The sequence below is a fragment of the Mustela erminea genome, chromosome 9 (assembly GCF_009829155.1).
Source record: "Mustela erminea isolate mMusErm1 chromosome 9, mMusErm1.Pri, whole genome shotgun sequence".
Taxonomy (NCBI): Eukaryota; Metazoa; Chordata; class Mammalia; order Carnivora; family Mustelidae; genus Mustela; species Mustela erminea.
The window spans coordinates 80,421,115-80,439,244 of record NC_045622.1 but is presented as its reverse complement, the minus strand read 5'-3'; the positions used below and the strand labels follow the sequence as shown (position 1 = coordinate 80,439,244).

Below are 18,130 nucleotides of genomic sequence, written 5' to 3'. Positions count from 1 at the left end.
AGCCACTAAAAATATTACTGTTAAACAAAACAGGAAAAGAACAGGTATTCAAAATTACTACCTTAAGTCAATTAGGAAAAGTTTAATTTAGATATATATATATTCTAAGGTAAGTTTACATTTTGGAAACATAAGATTTTAGAAGACTTTTACTCAAAATCAACACAAAACAGAATTAGTGAACAAAAACAGTTATAGGGGCGCCTGGGTGGCTCAGTGGGGTAAGCCACTGCCTTCGGCTCAGGTCATGATCTCGGGGTACTGGGATCGAGTCCCGTATCGGGCTCTCTGCTCAGCAGGGAGCCTGCTTCCCTTCTCTCTCTCTGCCTGCTTCCCTGCCTACTTGTGATCTCTCTCTGTCAAATAAATAAATAAAATCTTAAAAAAAAAAAAGTTATAGTACGCAAAGTGGTAACTGAATATGCAATCACTCATTCAAAATCAAACATAACTATTAGCAGTAGTTTACTGTTTTCTCATTTAAATAGTTAATTCTCATTCTCCCATTATCACAGAAGTACAGTGAAAAGGGTCAGAGACCTGTTGAACACTGTGGTTAACCTCCTAAGAGAGAAATGCAGTACTGAATACTATATAAAATGTAAATTAATATCTACTTTTCATATCACAATGCAAATGAATACCTGCCTCTGCCTATCATAAAATCTCCTGCTTTATAGATACAATTATGTATTATTAACTCAATTAGAGTTTGCTTCTATTTCAGCAAAATGAGTATCTATAAACTGGATTAACTTTGATCTATCATTTAATATTCATTTTGTTAACAATATTAGTAACAGTTTCCCATCATGAAATCTAGGCTGACTCTCCCTTACCTTCGACAGGAAACTGTAAGCTATATTTGGTGGGTACCAGATTATATTCTTGCTTCCTCAAATGGAAGAAAAACATGTACCTTGCCATGCTCTGAATGTGTGTGTCTACTTAGAATTCTTATGTTGAAATCCTAACACCTTAAGATGATGGTATTAGGAGGTAGGCTCCTTTGGGAGGTGTTTAAATCATGAGGATGGAGCCCTCATAAATGGGATTAGTGCCCTATAAAAGAACCTCCAGAGAGATGGCTAGCCCATTCCACCATGTGAGGACACATCAATGTGCCAGCTATGAGCCAGGAAGAGACTCTTTGCCCTACCATGCTGGTACTATGATCTTGGACTTACAACCACCAGAACTGTGAGAAATAAATTTATGTTGTTTATAAAGCACCCAATCTGCTGGGTTTGTTATAGCAATCCAAATGGACTAAGACATAGTCAGCAGGTAGTCAAAACATATTTATTGATTAGCTACAAACAAGAACATTCTGATTTTTATGGTTAAATCTTCAGAAACTATATTTCTGGCAAAAGTCATTCATTAATCATTTATAAAAACAATTAGTTTTTGGACTTTTTTTTCCATATGTAATTATAAAACCACTGTGTCAAGTTAGATAGGTTAGATGCAATGAAAACTTCAGAACAGAACACACAGAAAATAAAACGAACAAATTAAAAAATGTTAGTTTTAGATAGAAACCAATTGCAAAACAGTTCAGAAATAATACATTCAGCATAATCAAACCCCAATAGTGTCAATCTACGCGTAGGAAGTTTTATAGGAACTGAAGAATGTGACACTAACACGGCTTCTCACTCATAGCTTTCAGAAGGCACAGAGTCACCTTAAGCAGAACAGATTAAATGTCCCTGATATAAGGTTCTCAAAGAATTTCTAATACTTAAATTGATTAAGTCCTGAAATAATTATTTTTTTGTTTTGTATGTTATGAATCATGCCTCTAAGCTAAAGGCTTTTTCACGGAAAAAAATATAACTTTAGAAAAATCTGGGCAGTTTCTATTACTAATATTACAAAAATAAATACTAACACAAAAAAAATTACACATTCCTTTCTCAAAGGTATCTCTATTCTTACTTCTAAAAATCTTATTTTGTATTTAAGTTCTAAAGTAGTCCTTAGCAAGATTAATTAAGTACTGAGCAAGAATTAAGTCCTTAGCAAGAAAATTGGTTTCGTGTTCATTAAAATGATTTGATATTCTGTTAATTTTAAACTGAAGCAAAATCAAGGTATTTTGGTTGTTGTTGTTACTTGAAACATGCATTATACAACATGTAGTGTCATTCAGGTAAGGATAGGTCTACTCCCACATGCTTCTACACATCCATTTACAAACACATATATATCAGTGGAAGAACATGTTACTTGAATGATGGTTTATACACAGTGTAGTTTTAGTGAATTAAGCATATTGCTATTCCCATATACCTCAACATAATGTGTAGAAACTTTTAATGAAAGAAGATGATACTTGAAAGATGGATTACATACAGTGGTTATTCCCACACAGTATTCCCATATGCTTCAACATATGTTTACAAACATCTGTATCTTCATGGCACAAAACCAAACACATAGATCAATGAACAGAACAGAAAACCCAGAAATGAACCCACAATTATATAATCAATTAATCTCTGGTAAAGCAGGAAAGAATAGCCAATGGAAAAAAAGACAGTTTCTTCAACAAATGGTGTTGGAAAAACTGGACAGCAACATGCAGAAGAATGAAACTGGACCACTTTCTTACAACATACACAAAAATAAATTCAAAATCGATGGAAGACCTAAATGTGAAACAGGTAACCATTAAAATCCTAGAGAAGAACACGGGCCATAGCAACTTCTTACTAGTTATGCTTCCTGAGGCAAGGGGAAAAAAAGCAAAAATAAACTACTGAGACTTCACCAAAGTAAAAGACTTCTGCAAAGCAAAGAAAATAATCAAAACTAAAAGACAACCTAAGGAATGGGAGAAGATACTTGCAAAGGACATATCGAATAAAGGGTTAGTATCCAAAATATATAAAGAATGTATAAAATTCACACACCTCCAAAAAAAAAAAAAATCAGTTACTAAATGGGCAGAAGACACGAATAGACATTTTTCCAAAGAAGACATACAGATGGCCAACAGACACATGAAGAAGTTCAACATTACTGATCATCATGGAAATACAAGTCAAAACTACAATGAGATATAACCTCACACGAGTCAGAATGGCTATACTTAACAACACAAAAAACAACAGGGTTTGGTGAGGATGTGGAGAAAGATGTTCCATTAAAAAATGTTGGTTTCACAAGTATGGTTCAAAAAAAAAAAAGTACCTTAGTGATGATATCCTACACCGTGGAAAAGTTAGTCTTCATAGGCCCATTATGAAGGTCATTTTAAAATAGGGGTGGGGAGGGCGCCCAGGTCGTTCAGTGGGTTAAGGGTCTGCCTTCAGCTTAGGTCATAATCCTGGTGTCCTGGGATCTGCTCCTCCTCCAAACCAGCCTGCTCAGCGGAGAACCTGCTTCTCCCTCTCCCTAAGACCCCCATAACCCCCACCACTCATGAGCTCATGCATGCACTCTCTCTCAAATAAACAAAATCTTAAAAAAAAAAAAGTGTAGGGAGGCTGAATTTAATTCTTTCATGGTTTCTGCTACAAAGGTCGAATAAAATCAAACATAAAGAAGCCTAGGGTCAAGGTGTCTCAGAAAGAAGTGAAAACCCAAAGTTGGAAATTCATGAAGTTTGTTTCCCTTTTCAGTATTAACAGTATTATTTCCCTTTTCAGTATTAACACTGTTCCTTCAAATTATCCTGTTTCTGGGGCGCCTGGGTGGCTCAGTGGGTTAAACCGCTGCCTTCGGCTCAGGTCATGATCTCAGGGTCCTGGGATCGAGTCCCACATCGGGCTCTCTGCTCAGCAAGGAGCCTGCTTCCCTCTCTCTCTCTCTCTCTGCCTGCCTCTCTACCTACCTGTGATCTCTGTCAAATAAATAAATAAAATATTAAAAAAAAAAATTATCCTCTGTTTCCTTCCCTGGACCCTACCCTTTTCCCTTCACCTTCATTTCTAAGCCTCAGTCACTTAATAAGCTCTAGTCAATTTATCCTATACCTTTCTTAGAGCAATATTATCTCTATCTCCTGTCATTCAAAATACAGTTTTCTTGCCAGAATGAAAGGTCAATCTTGGAACAATCTCTGAAAACCCCAAAGAGCTGACCATTGAGATGGGTCAGGACTCCCGTGCAGAGTGTTGTGATGGCAAAAGCAGCATAATATGCTCTAAATAACTGATACTAACATAGTCCATAGTGTGCTCGGGAGACTAATATTCAGCTTGGATATAGGCCAAACTGGCTGACCTCTTTGATTAAGGGACCTAATACAGGTCCTAAAAGTCTTACAGGCTAACCACTAGATACCTAAGAACTAATACTAATGGTGGAGGTAAAAAGCATACTGCATAATATGATCATTAGCTAGAAGCACCCAAATCCAACCAATATCCTTTATTACTACATGGTTCCAGTAAAACAGAAGTACTGGAAATATTTTCTTTCCTACTTTCTACATTTAAGATGATAATTTGTACAAAAGACTACCGAGATCAGAACTAAAGAGCACAGACAATAATATATGAAAGTGCTGTGCCAATAATAAAATCTTATACAACTTTATGTTATTATTATTAATACTCCCCCCAGCAAACATTGGCCTCATGTGGAAACCCTCCATTTTTATGAATATATTCAATATCCAGAGTTAATTTCTTTTGCTTCCCAGAAAGAATATATATATATATATATATATATACATATATATATATATATATATATATGCAAAACAAAAAGTCAGGTTTTATCCAGAAACTTAATGATAAATACAGAAAAATACTGTATACCACTCAGAGCAAATGAATATGACAAGGATAAAATATATGCTTAAGTTGGCAAGAAATGGGACATAATAATACCTCATACAAACAAGTAAAAAGTTTACACAGAACAAAAGAGAAAAAAAAACTATAAAAAATACACATAAACACTTTCCAAAACAACATTCATCAAAGTAAGTAAAACCTTTAAATGCACATTACCTCCTCATAAATGCTAATCGTTTCACCCAAGGGAAACAAAAACTAGCACTCCCAAAAAAGAAGAAAGAGAGGGTTCACAGAACATTACAAAAAGATGAGTCATCATAAAGTTTTGAAACTTAGTTTATTATAAAATAACATGTTAAGTATGCAACTTACAGCTCAGTAGTTTTTATATGAGGAAAAAGTAGTGAAAGAAAAGTAAAATGTTAAGAGAACTTACAAGGTCAGTGTATACTTCCTATCACTCTATAACAAAAATAATATGGGACTTAGAAAAACAATAGGAAAGAAAAGAACCACTGGACCTAACCTCTTGGGATAACTATGATTAGACTATTGATTAAGGAGTAGTGCTGACTGACCTAAATAGAAAGTAACCAGCACCCTGGATGACTCATGAGAATGTGCTTTGTGAACCAAAAAATATCACTTGTTTCTCCTCCGTTTTCTTTGAGCTTCCCTTCTAGAACGGACCGCTGCTTTCTTCCTGGTTCTCTAATTTACTGAACTAGAAGAATGGTTCTTAAATAAATTTCAAAAATCAGTACATATATCTGACTTTTGACATAGAGGAATATCATTTTTTACAACCACAGAAACACATGTATTTGGGGGTTATATTTGGACCAGTGATTTTTATTTTTTTTTAAGATTTTATTTATTTATTTGATACAGAGAGAGAGAGCACAAGCTGGCAGAGAGGGAGAAGGAGAAGCAGGCTTCCCACTGAGCAGAGCGCCTGGGATCACGACCTGAGCTGAAGACAGACGCTTAACAGACTCAGCCACCCAGAAGCCTCTGGACCAGCAATTTTTAAAACTGTACTTTTTGATTACCTTTTAAGTTGAACTTAAAATGAGAAAATTTTAAATATATTTTAGTGGTAACAATGTAATAAAGATTCAGATTCTGGACTATAAAAAAGACCAAATTATAAGAAGACAATTTTTAAAAGTCATTGGATAGGCAAAGCAATCAAGTAAGTTATTGCCTTATTTATCCCATACCCTGTATTTATAATTTGCTTCTAAACTCTAATGACAAAAATTATATTCACTGATAAAAATGCACTAATTCACTTATACAAAAGCAAGAATATTCTCATGGATGTTCAAATTACTGGGAAGGGTATATATACATTCAAGAAATATACGTGCTTGTTAAAGATATCAATATGAAAATTAAATATAATTATATACATTTATTTACATAAACAGTTATAAAAATACATATATGTAAAATAAATATTTTCTTTTTTTTTTTTTTTTAAAGATTTTATTTATTTTTCAGAGACAGAGGGAGAGAGCGCGAGCGAGCACAGGCAGACAGAGAGGCAGGCAGAGGCAGAGGGAGAAGCAGACTCCCCGCCGAGCAAGGAGCCCGATGTGGGACTCGATCCCAGGACCCCGGGATCATGACCTGAGCCGAAGGCAGCTGCTTAGCCAACTGAGCCACCCAGGCGTATTTTCAATAGTATCATATCATTATGCAAAAATAAGCATAAACAAGTTACTTTCCTTTTAGTTTTAAGTGAGGAATTTTTATTAAAAACTTTAAAGTAATTGTTAAGGAAAATAACATTTTAGGTAAGACTGAGTAGCTCATTTAGCTAGAAAAACTTTATTTGCTTATATATATACGTAGCAAAATTCTTAAAAGTAGCCGGAGAACGAACTCCTTTCTGCATCAATTCTCCACATTTTTTATAACAAAGATATGATCAAACATTTTATAAATTAACATTTACTAGAAACATACCCATTAAAGAAAATACATCAAATTTACCAGAGTGTTCCATATTCCCATATGCTCTACCCCAAAACTTTAAGAGGAAATTCTAAACTTGACACTCTGAGAAGATGGAATTTACTAATACACATTAGCATTTTCAAAAACTGTAAATTTTATTAAAAATACTGGATAAAAATTTTTAATATATGATCAAAGACTAGAACTCAATTGTCTGTTTTGTGTTTAATACTGTTAACTCCTATAAGATTTTAAACACTTTAACAACAGTATGTAAAATGTTCATCACATCACCAGGTAATGTAGCAATCTACAAATGCTTAATAGCCCAAGTAAAAGGTAAGAAAATAAATATCAGTAATAAAATATTACATATAATACACACAAAGTTAATCATGAAATCCAATACTAACGGGATTTTTAAATATATATTAAAGACATACTTTACAAGTATACATGGAAAAATATCTACAAGTATAAAATCTGCAAAAGAAAAATAAAAAAGCAACAATATTCCTTTTACTTGAAAGCTTCATATAATTATAAAACAATCTATTCATAGAAACCATCAAGTAATGTAATTACGTTTTCTTCAAAAAGATAATTTGCCTTAAAATTCTGCTAAAATACACCTAAGTAAAAAACTTACCTTTTAACCACTTTTAAGTATACCTTTCAACAGTAGGAATTAAATACATTCATAATGTTCAACCATCTCCATATCCATCTACGTAACTTATTTCATCTTGTTAAACTGAAACTCTATACCAAGTGAACAGTAACTCCTTGCCCCCTACTCTTCCCATCCCTTGGCCACCACCATTCTACTTTTAGTCTCTATAATTTTGACTACACTAAATACCTCATGTAAGCAGAATCATTTAAGTCTTCTTATGACTGGCTTATTTCACTTAGCAAAATGTCTTCAAGACTCATCCATGCTGAGGAAGATAACAGAATTTTCTCCCTTTTTAAGGCTGAACAATACTCCATTGTATATATATGCCACATTTTGCTTATTTAGCATCCAGGGAACATTTTAGTTAATTTCACATTTTAGCTATTGTGAATAATGCTGCTATAAACAGGTGTGCATAAAAACTGCCAAGAGACCATTCCTTTAATTCTCTTAGTATATACTCATGAATGGAGTTGCTGAATCATATGATAAGTAGAGGAACCATCTTTTTGTTTTCCACATCAGCTCTACCATCTACCATTCCCACCAATAGCACTCAAGATTCCAATTTCTCTATGTCTTTACCAACACTTGTTTTCTAGGTTTTTTTATAGTAACCATCCTAATGGGTATGAAGTTGTACCACACTGTGTTTTGATTTGCATTACCATAATAATTAGTACTATCAAGAATATTTCATTCACGTATCTTCTTTAAAGAAAAGTATATTCAAGTCCATTTTGAATTGGGTTATTTTTTGTTGGTTGAGTTTTAGAAGTTCTCTATATATTATGAATATTAAACCCTTATCAGATATATGATTTACAGATATTTTCTCCCATTCTGTAAGTTGCCTTTTTACTCTGTGGATAGTGTCTTTTGATGCACAATTTATTTTTTTTTAATTTTCATAAAGTATAATTTACCTTTTTCTTTTGCTACCTGTGCCTTTGGTGTTATATCTAAGAAATCACAGCCAAATCTAGTGTTATAAAATTTTGTCTTGTGTTTTTTTCTAAGAGTTTTATAGTTTTAGGTGTTATATTTCGGTCTTTGGGCCATTTTGATTTAATTTCTGTATATGGTGATAGGTAAGAGTCTTATTTCATTCTTTTGCATATGGATATCCAGTTTTCCCCATGCCATTCTCTGAAAAGACTGTCCTTTCCCTATTGAATGGTCTTGGTATCCTTGTCAAAAATCATTTGCTCATATATGTAAAGGTTTATTTTCGGGCTCTATGGTCTATTCAATTTTTTTATATTCCTGACCGTATGCTACTACCATGGCTTTGATTACTATAGATTTATAGTAATTTTGAAATAAAAAAATATGAATCCTCCAGGTTTATCTTTTTAAAAATTATTTTGACCCTTTAGGGTCCCTTAAGATTCCATCTAAATTTTAGGGTGGGTTTTTCTATTTCTTCAAAAACATCATCAGGATTTTGATATGGAATGCACTGAATTTGTAGGTTGCTTTGTGTAGTACTAACATTAATAATATTAGATGTTCTAATACATGAATACAGCATGTGTTTCATTTTTTATGTCATCTTTAAATTTCTTCCAGCAATATTTTACATTTGTACATTTTCATTGTACAAGTCTTTTATTTCCTTAGTGAAATTAATTTCCTAAGCACTTTATTCTTTTTGATGCTATTGTAAATGTAACTTTTTTAAAAAATTTCCTTTTCAGATGGTTGGTTGTTCATGTATGGTGATTCTTGAGCATCGACTTTGTATCCTGCTACTTTACTGAATTCATTTATTTGTTCTAACAGGTTGGCTTTTGGAGGGATTTCTGCTTGTTTGTTTTTTGTGAAATCCATAAGGTTTTTACATATAAGATCACATCATCTGCAACAGAGATAATTTTACATCCTCTTTCTAACTGGGATGACTTTTCTTTTTCTGGACTAATTACTCTAGCTAGAACTTCTAGTACTATCTTGAATAGAAAGGGGTGAAAGCAGACTTCCTTGCCTTCTTCCTGATCCTAGAGGAAACACTTTCAGTCTTTCATCATTGAGTATGATGTTTCTGTGAGTTTTTCATATAAGACTTTTTTTTTTTTTTAAAGATTTTATTTATTTATTTGACAGAGAGAGATCACAAGTAGGCAGAGAGGCAGGCAGAGAGAGAGGAGGAAGCAGGCTCCCCGCTGAGCAGAGAGCCCGATGCGGGGCTCGATCCCAGGACCCTGAGATCATGACCTGAGCCGAAGGCAGCAGCTTAACCCACTGAGCCACCCAGGCGCCCCCATATAAGACTTTTATTAAGTTGAGATAGTTTCCTTCTATTCCTTGATTGTTGTGTTTTATCATTGAAGGATGCTGAATTTTGTCAAATGCTTTTTCTGCATCAGTTGGGATGATCATGTATTTTTTTCTTCATATATACTTTTTTTCATATGTTATATATATATTTCATTCTGTTGGTATTACAGATGCCGGTATTACAGATTAAATCAATTAAATTTTGTATGTTGAACCATCCTTGCATTCCTGGAATAAATCCCACTTGGTCATCACACATAGTCCTTTTAATATGCTACTGAGTTCTGTTTTGTAGTATTTTGTTGAGGATTTTTGTGTCAAGTTTTATAAGGGATATCGGCCTATAGTTTTCTTGTAGTGTCCCCTGGTACCAAGGTAATTCTGGCCTCACAGAATGAGTTAGGAAGCATTCTTGCCTCTTCAATTTTTTTAGGGTAAGAAGAATTGAAATTAATTATTCTTTAAATGTTTGGTAGAATTTACCAGTGAAGGAATGAGGTCAAGTGTTCTTTGTCCGCAGATTTTTTTTTTATTACTGATTTAATCTCCTTACTAGTTACAGATCTATTCAGGTTTTTTTATTTCTTCATGATTAAGTCTTGGTAGGTTTTGTATAGCTAGGAATTTGTCTAGTTCATCTAGGTTATCCAAATTGTTGACATACAACTGTTCATAGTATTCATATATAATTCTATTTCTGCAGAATTGGTAGTAATGTCCCCATTTTTTCTTTTTTCTTTCTTTTTTTTTTTTTTAAGATTTTATTCATTCACTTGACAGAGAAAGAGAAACAGCACAAGCAGGGGAAGTGACAGGCAGAGAGAGAAGCAGGTTCTCCATGCAGCAGGGAACCTGATAAGGGGCTCGATCCCAGGACCCTGGGATCATGACCTGAGCCGAAGGCAGATACTTAACCAACTCAGCCACCCAGGGACCCCCCATTTTTCAATCTTGTAATTGAGGCCATCTCTCCTTTTTATTAGTCTATCTAGCTAAAACTGCCCATTTTGTTGATCTCTTCAATTTGCCTTCATTAATTTTCTCTATTGTTTTTCTGTCTTTCCCTGGGCTATTTTTGGATTTAGCTTGTTCTTCTTTCTCTAGTTTTTTACATTATAAACTTAGGTTGTTGATGTGCAATTTTAATTGAAGTATAGTTGACATACATTATATTACTTTTGGGTGACAACAGAGTAATTCAAAGTTTATACACATTACAAAATGCATTTATATACATTATAAAAGATTTGACATCTCTCTTGTTTTTTAATGTAAGCAATTATAGCTATAAATTCTCCCTTTACACGGATTTTGCATAAGTTTTGTTATGTTGTCCCATACGTTTTAGTATGTTATATTTTTTTTTTCATTCCTAAGTATTTCCTAATTTCCCTTGTAACTTCTTCGATCCATAGGTTGTTTAGGAGTATGTTGTTTAATTTGCGTAAATTCATGAGTTTTCCAGTTACCATATGATTACCTTAATAAAATGTCCCACACAGGAGTACAAGGTGATGGGTATTAAGGAAGCACGTGTTGTGATGTGCACTGGGTGTTATACGTAACTAATGTATCATTGAACATTGAATCAAAAACTAATGATGTACTATATAGTGGCTAACTGAACATAATAATAAAAAAAATGTCCCACATGCACTTGAGACAGATGTATATGCTATTATTAGAGTGTTCTGCATATATGTTAGATTTAGTTGATTTATTGGGTTAAGTCCTCTATTTCCTTACTAATAGTTTTCTGATTATTCTAGAGACTATTGAGTGTGGTATTAAATCTCTAGCTATTATTATAACACAATGTTTCCTTTCAATTCTGTCAGTTGTTGCTTTTATATTTTGATGGCCTGACACTAGATGCATAAATATTTGTAACTGTTATGATATGTCTTACTGTATTAAACCTTTAATTAACATATTTATCAACATAAAATGTCTTCTATACTCTAATTAAAATTCTCTTACTACCTCAATTTAATTAAAAATTAAGCTGAGATTTCAGGAAGACCGTTTTATTTGTTTATTTTTTTTAAAAGATTTTATTTATTTATTTGACAGACAGAGGTCACAAGTAGGCAGAGAGTCAAGCAGAGAGAGAGGAAGCGAAGCAGAATCCCTGCCAAGCAGAGAGCCCAATGCGGGGCTTGATCCCAGGACCCTGGGATCATGACCTGAGCTGAAGGCGGAGGCTTTAACCCACTGAGTCACCCAGGCGTCCCTGGAAGACCATTTTAAAAAAACTATTACATTTTATAATTTACCTGTATGAATCCAAATTATGCCAAAAAAAAAAAAAATCACTGATGTTGATTTCAAAGTTTTGCATTCAACAAAATGCCTATGTTCCATAACTGACTTTGTAAAAAGTAAATTATATAAACAAATTTATACTATGTAATGCTGTTTTTATCTGTTTTATATTTGGGATGGATTGTTTATTAGAGAGAGAGAAAAAGAATTCTGTTAAAAAATGCATGAAAGAATATCCTATGGCTATACCATGGTACTTTCTAGAACAGCTTTCTAGAACAGAGAAACATCAAACACAGGTCTTAACTAGGGAACATCAAATGAATTAAGGGAAAACTCTACACACTATAACAATTTTCAAAATTCTAAGCAAAATTTTGGGTCATTATATAATTCACATATATCTCATGGCATCATGAGAGTAATATCTGGCATTATCCATGCCAGATGGAGAGCACCAATTATTCTTATTTTTCTCTACATTCAGTGACATTAGGTTGGTAGCTTGAAATGGGCCATAATAGGAACATGTATATCATAAAAATCTGCAAAAGAAAATACATCAAGATTTTGTTGTTTCTTTTTTTTAATCTATACCCTACCCTGACTCTCAGACCAGGTATTAAATATTTACCAATATAACACTAAAATATCAAACTGCAGATGGTATTTTGATACAGAGGTCACTTATATTACCTACATGATTTTTAGGTAGAAACTTTTTTTTTTCAAATAAACAATGGTAAAATGCAATGTAAGATAAAAGTTTACTTCAAAGATACCTGTATTTTTAACAGAAAATAAAGGAGAGGAAATACTGTATCTTACACAGTCCATTCCATCTGAAATCTTAATAGTTCTTCCTTTAAAAAAAAAAAAAAAGGCATCTACCTGCAGAAGTTATGGCATTGATCCTGTCTCTTAGAAAAGTTCTTAATTTTTTCAATAATTTGAGGTCAAACGAAATAAATTAAACTCTTAATCTCTGTGGTCAGTCAGCCTTCAATATTTAAAAAGACAAAATGTATAGTCACAGGATTTTCTCTCTGATGTTTACATTAAAGATTATAAAGATTTTCAAGTAAAATATTGTTACTGATCTTAAGAAAAATCCATTATGCAGAGGATAATTGATTTTTTTATAAAGAAAATTACCATATCTGGTACCATGATAACTTGAGCAAATCTAGTAATTATTGAAATTAATGTTAAAAGTTAGAGTATCAAAACAGACAAGATAATTATTCTGATTATGTATAAAACAACCTTACAACCTTAGTCTGATACTTATCATAACTGATTTTGCATCAGTTTAGATATCAGCTCATTTTCTCAGTCCTCCTATCTGTTCTTTCACCAGGATTCTCCAAATATTTCATCAGACTGGGCCTGCCACACTGAGGTTGGAATCATATAAAAGCTTTGAGCCCAAGAAGTGACCTCAGTACCCAAAGGACACTCCTTTTTTTTGTGTCTCACATCTGTCCTCCAGTTAACTCTTTTATTCATTCACTTAAAAATCATTACAAACCCACCATGTTGTAGGCCTTGTGCTAGACACTGGAGATATAATGGAAAGTAAGAAAAACATGTCCATGACTTCATGGGGGACAGTCCACTAGGAGAAATGTCCACTGAACAAACAATCTCATAAAAAGTTATATTTATAAATTATTAATGCTATGAAAGAAAAGTATATGACTCAATGAATGTGTAATGGGAGACCTGGAGGCTTACAAAAAATCCCCTGAGAAAGTGAAACCTGACTCAAGACCTGAGGATGGTGATGAGGAGAGTTCCAGAGTGCAAAGGAAACAGGACTTTCTCAATTCCAGACATGTTGGTTTCACCTTTCCTGAACTTTCATTTCCACCTTTGCTGTCTCTTGGAATTTTTCTCCTGAATTTGACTGTATCTAGCAACCAAGTCCAACCTATCCTATCCCTGTATGTTACAACACCTAATGTTTATTGAGTTCATACTACTTGGAAGCTATCATTCTAAGCAATTTATGTACGTGAACTCTTCTACTCCTCACAGTGACCATGAAGCAGGACACATTTCCATACTTTACAGATGAAGAATCTGAGGCACAGTCATGATAAGATAAATGCCCAAAATTACACAACTACTGGTACTAGTTCTTGAATGTCCATTATCTTTCTCATAACTTCTCACTCTTATAGAAACCCCCAGGCACCAAACTAAACTGGCACCAGTACTAAGCAAAGAATACCAAGTCTCCTATATCCAGCAACCATCTTCAACTAGGAAGGGTCATGCAATTGACAAAGGTGGTCTACATTAAAATATCTCCAGGGACAAAAATAATTTTTTAGAATAATAAATATTCTAACAAAAAGCTATTCACCCAGATTATGAAATAATGAAAACTGGGATACTAGAAAGGGTTATAATTTATTTCATTCTCTCTGTACCACCCAAAGAAGAGGAAGATAAGAAATTTTTAAATTTTCTTTTAATCCAAATTTATAAATTTTTCTCATGTATTTGCAAAATTGAATTAATATATAGTAAACTGGCTATGATGTAGGAGAAATTCCCAAAATTATTTTCTTTTGGTAAGCAACTTTTAAATGATAAAAAAAGAAATAACTATTAAATGACCAAGGCCTCACTGAAAACTACATATAGATATTTTCTTAAAAATTCTTGTTATGATCAAAAGTTTCATTTGTAAATTCACCATTGAAGGTGATATGAAAAACAGTAATTAAGCGGGTGATTGATACAAGTGAGTGTATGACTCATAGTTTACAAAGGAAAATAATTTTGGGGAAAAGGCTCAGGAAGAAAAGAAGCAAATAATGGGTTCTGGAAGAAATCAAGACCTTTCCTGTCCAAGAACTGTCACCAGTTTTTATTACTTGAAGATTAAGGGAATAGTGAATAAAGCTGTCTGCCAGACAGCAGGAAAGGTAAGAAATAACACTGTCTCTAAATGTGCCTCACATGAAAGTTTTCAGAAATAACATTCATAAAATTAAACTTTCTATAAAAAGTTACTAGAAAACCCAACTCAAATCACACCAATGGAAATGTCAAAATAAACCAATATTACATTTGTCAGGAACTTGAACAAAATGAAACTTCAGGATAGGTCAAGTTATAGAATCATCTAATTTTATTCCACTGGGTTTTAGAACAAGGCAGATCCAATACTGATTTATAGGACATTTTGTAGAGTTGGTTTGTTTTTGTTTAGCTCTTTTTCTACTTCAAGGTTAGTGTAAAATAATATTTAGTTTTTGCTACTAGGATTCAGCAAATTTGTATGAGCTTTAGTTTCTGGCTCCAGAAGTCAAGTTCAAGCCACTGAATTCAGCTCCACTCTTTTACTAATTGAACCTCCCCTCTCATATATATCTCAATTACATCATATATATATTTACATGTACTATTTTTTTTAACACTCACATTTATGTATGGGTATTAAGTGCTATCGATGTATTATTAATCTTCACAGAAAATGAATAGAATTTCATTTTAAGTCATATTCAACAAGAAGTTTTATCCAATTTTGTATTTTATTTACATTTTTGTGTATATTTTAGAGTCCCTACTATATGACTGCATTGAGCTGTTTATGTGTATAAAACACATAGATGGTTTATACATATAGATGTTTTATACACATAACCTAATTTAAGAATACTGAGGTTACCTTGTTATATATATATACTGCCTACAGATAAGGTAAAAGAATATTTTTGTGATGAAGCAACCTAAGTCATATCATAATGGCTTTCATATGAGCAACATCCAGCCGTTTCAGCATATTTTATGCATGTAGTTTAGAACTTAGTTCATGAAAACTGTCTGAACCAACATAAGGAATTCTCAAGAAAAAATTAAAAGCTGTATATGTGTATGTATGCATATGCATGTGGGTTAGATGATCGATTCAAACCTAGGCAGTCCAATTATAAAATCTTTGCTCTTAACTCCTAAGCCACTGTATCCTGGAAAAGAAGTAAGGTGTGACTTTTAGAATGAAAGTAACTGATCTAGGTAATAACAGTACTTCTAAAATAAGGAAGTGTATTTCTGAAGTCAGTACACTAACTATCAGTATTAAGTTATAAAAACACATTTGATGAATATTTACTATGATAATGATTTTTTTTCCTTTTGTAAATGTGCTTAATTACCAGAAAGTTTCTAGCTTTGTCTTTTTGGATATTATTTCACCTAACATTTCTTTATCTCCTTTCAGAGTTTAAAGCATTTCTGTATCTAAAACTTTATATAATCCCACCAGCAACACTATAAATAAGGCAAGTATGATGGTTAATTGGATATGTCAACTTTGCTGGGCCCCAGTGCCCAGATATTCCATCAAATATTATTGTAGATGTTTCTGTGAAGTTTTTTTTTTTTTTTAAGATGAGATTAAAATTTGAATTACATACTGACTAAAGCAGATTACCCTCCATAATGTAGGTGGGCCCCATCCACTTAATGAAAAGCCTTAACAGAACAAAGACTGACCTCCTTCGAACAAGAAGGAACTCTGCCAGCAGACTGCTTTTGGCTCCAAACTTCACTTCTTACCTGGTCTCCAACCTGCCAGCCTACTGTGCACATTTTGGATTTACCAACTCTCTTTGAGATTCAATTCCTCAAAATCAATCGTTCAATCTCTGCTCCTCCACATAGGTGGGTGTGTGTGTGTGTGTGTGTGTGTACACACATACGTATATAAACACACACACACATATCCTGTTGGTTCTGTTTCTCTGAAGAACTCTGAATCAAATAGCAAGGTAGCTGTAAAGTCTAACAACAAGAGCAGGAATTCAGATCCTTACTTTTGTCTCTTTCCTGAAAAGATACCAAAATTATTAAAAATCTATGCTAGAACTCAGTTTTCATACCCAAACCACTCAACCCATGTCATGTTCTTTTAAAACTACTATTTGACAAAACTAATCAATTCTGGAAAACATTATGGCAGATCCTCAAAAAGCTAAGTAAGCTAGTTACCTTATGACCCAGCAATTTCACTCCTAGGTATATGCCCAAGAGAAGTTAAAACATATGTCCACACAAAAATGTGTGTATGAATGTTCATTACAGCATTATTCACAGTAGCCAAAAAGCGGAAACACAAATGCCATCAGATGAAAAGGATGAGGCATAACCATAAAAACAATGGTTCAGGGAAGAAAAGAAATGAAGTACACATGCTACAACTTAGATGACTCTTGAAAACATGCTAAATAATACAAAGTGAATGCAAAAAGCCACATACAATATGAATCCATTTATAGGAAATGTCCAGATAAGGCAACTCCATACAGACAAAAAAAAAGATTAATAGTTATCAGGGGCAAGGGAAAGGGGTCAATGCATATCGAATACTAATGGATATAGGATTCCCTACTGGAGTGATGAAATGCTCTTGAATTAGATGGTGATGACTATACAACCTCATGAAAAGACTAAAAACCACTTAACTGTACACTTTAAAATTCTAAGTACTAACAAAAGTAAATATCTCAATTTTTAAAATGTTAAAAAAATAACACTAATCAACTTACCTGGCCTTTTTGCGGTGCCAAACAACGAACAACTTCATCCACCATTACTGGAATATGTAATTTAGCTATAGCTTCGAAATCTCTATCTTGAGATCTGTGTTTCTCCTGAGTTCCAGTTTGATCTGTTTGTTCCTGGGCTTCATATTCATTATTTCTTTGTGCTGTATCATGTATTTTTTTTGGCCAGACACCTAAATTAAATATGCCAGATTCCAACCAGCATGAAAGAAATTCTTTATAGATTCTACAAAAATATGGGTACCGAAGCATTCTGTAGGTCAACAAATCTAGAAAAAAAAAATTAAAAATATCATGATTGTTGGATTTTTAAAATACATAGTTTTATATAACTTTTTAATATGGCCTGAAAAGCTCTAAGACCATTAACGTTTTAATGACCAGGGAGGCAAAAATTGATTATTAAGTCATCATTTTTCTTAAATATACTTTCCTAACTTTAAAGAATGGATTCAGTGCATTAGAACTACTTATTTGAAAAAGCTGTCTGGAGGGGGCTGGGGGATGGGATAACACAGTCCCTAAGGAGGGCAGGTGATGTAATGAGCAGTGGGTGTTATATACAACTGATGAATCCATGAACTCTACCTCTGAAACTAATA

General features: G+C 33.3%; 1 protein-coding gene across 5 annotated transcripts in view; it reads right to left on the bottom strand.

The window, feature by feature from the left end:
* The window catches only part of METTL15 (methyltransferase like 15), a 190,109-nt gene that overhangs the window by 167,064 nt on the left and 4,915 nt on the right, over nucleotides 1-18,130 (bottom strand). For all 5 annotated transcript variants that reach the window (XM_032356439.1, XM_032356441.1, XM_032356438.1 and 2 more), the window contains exon 2: nucleotides 17,511-17,797. In XM_032356439.1, coding sequence (XP_032212330.1) covers nucleotides 17,511-17,780 — 270 coding nt within the window. In that variant the 5' untranslated portion in view covers nucleotides 17,781-17,797. The remainder of the gene's footprint in view (nucleotides 1-17,510; nucleotides 17,798-18,130) is intronic.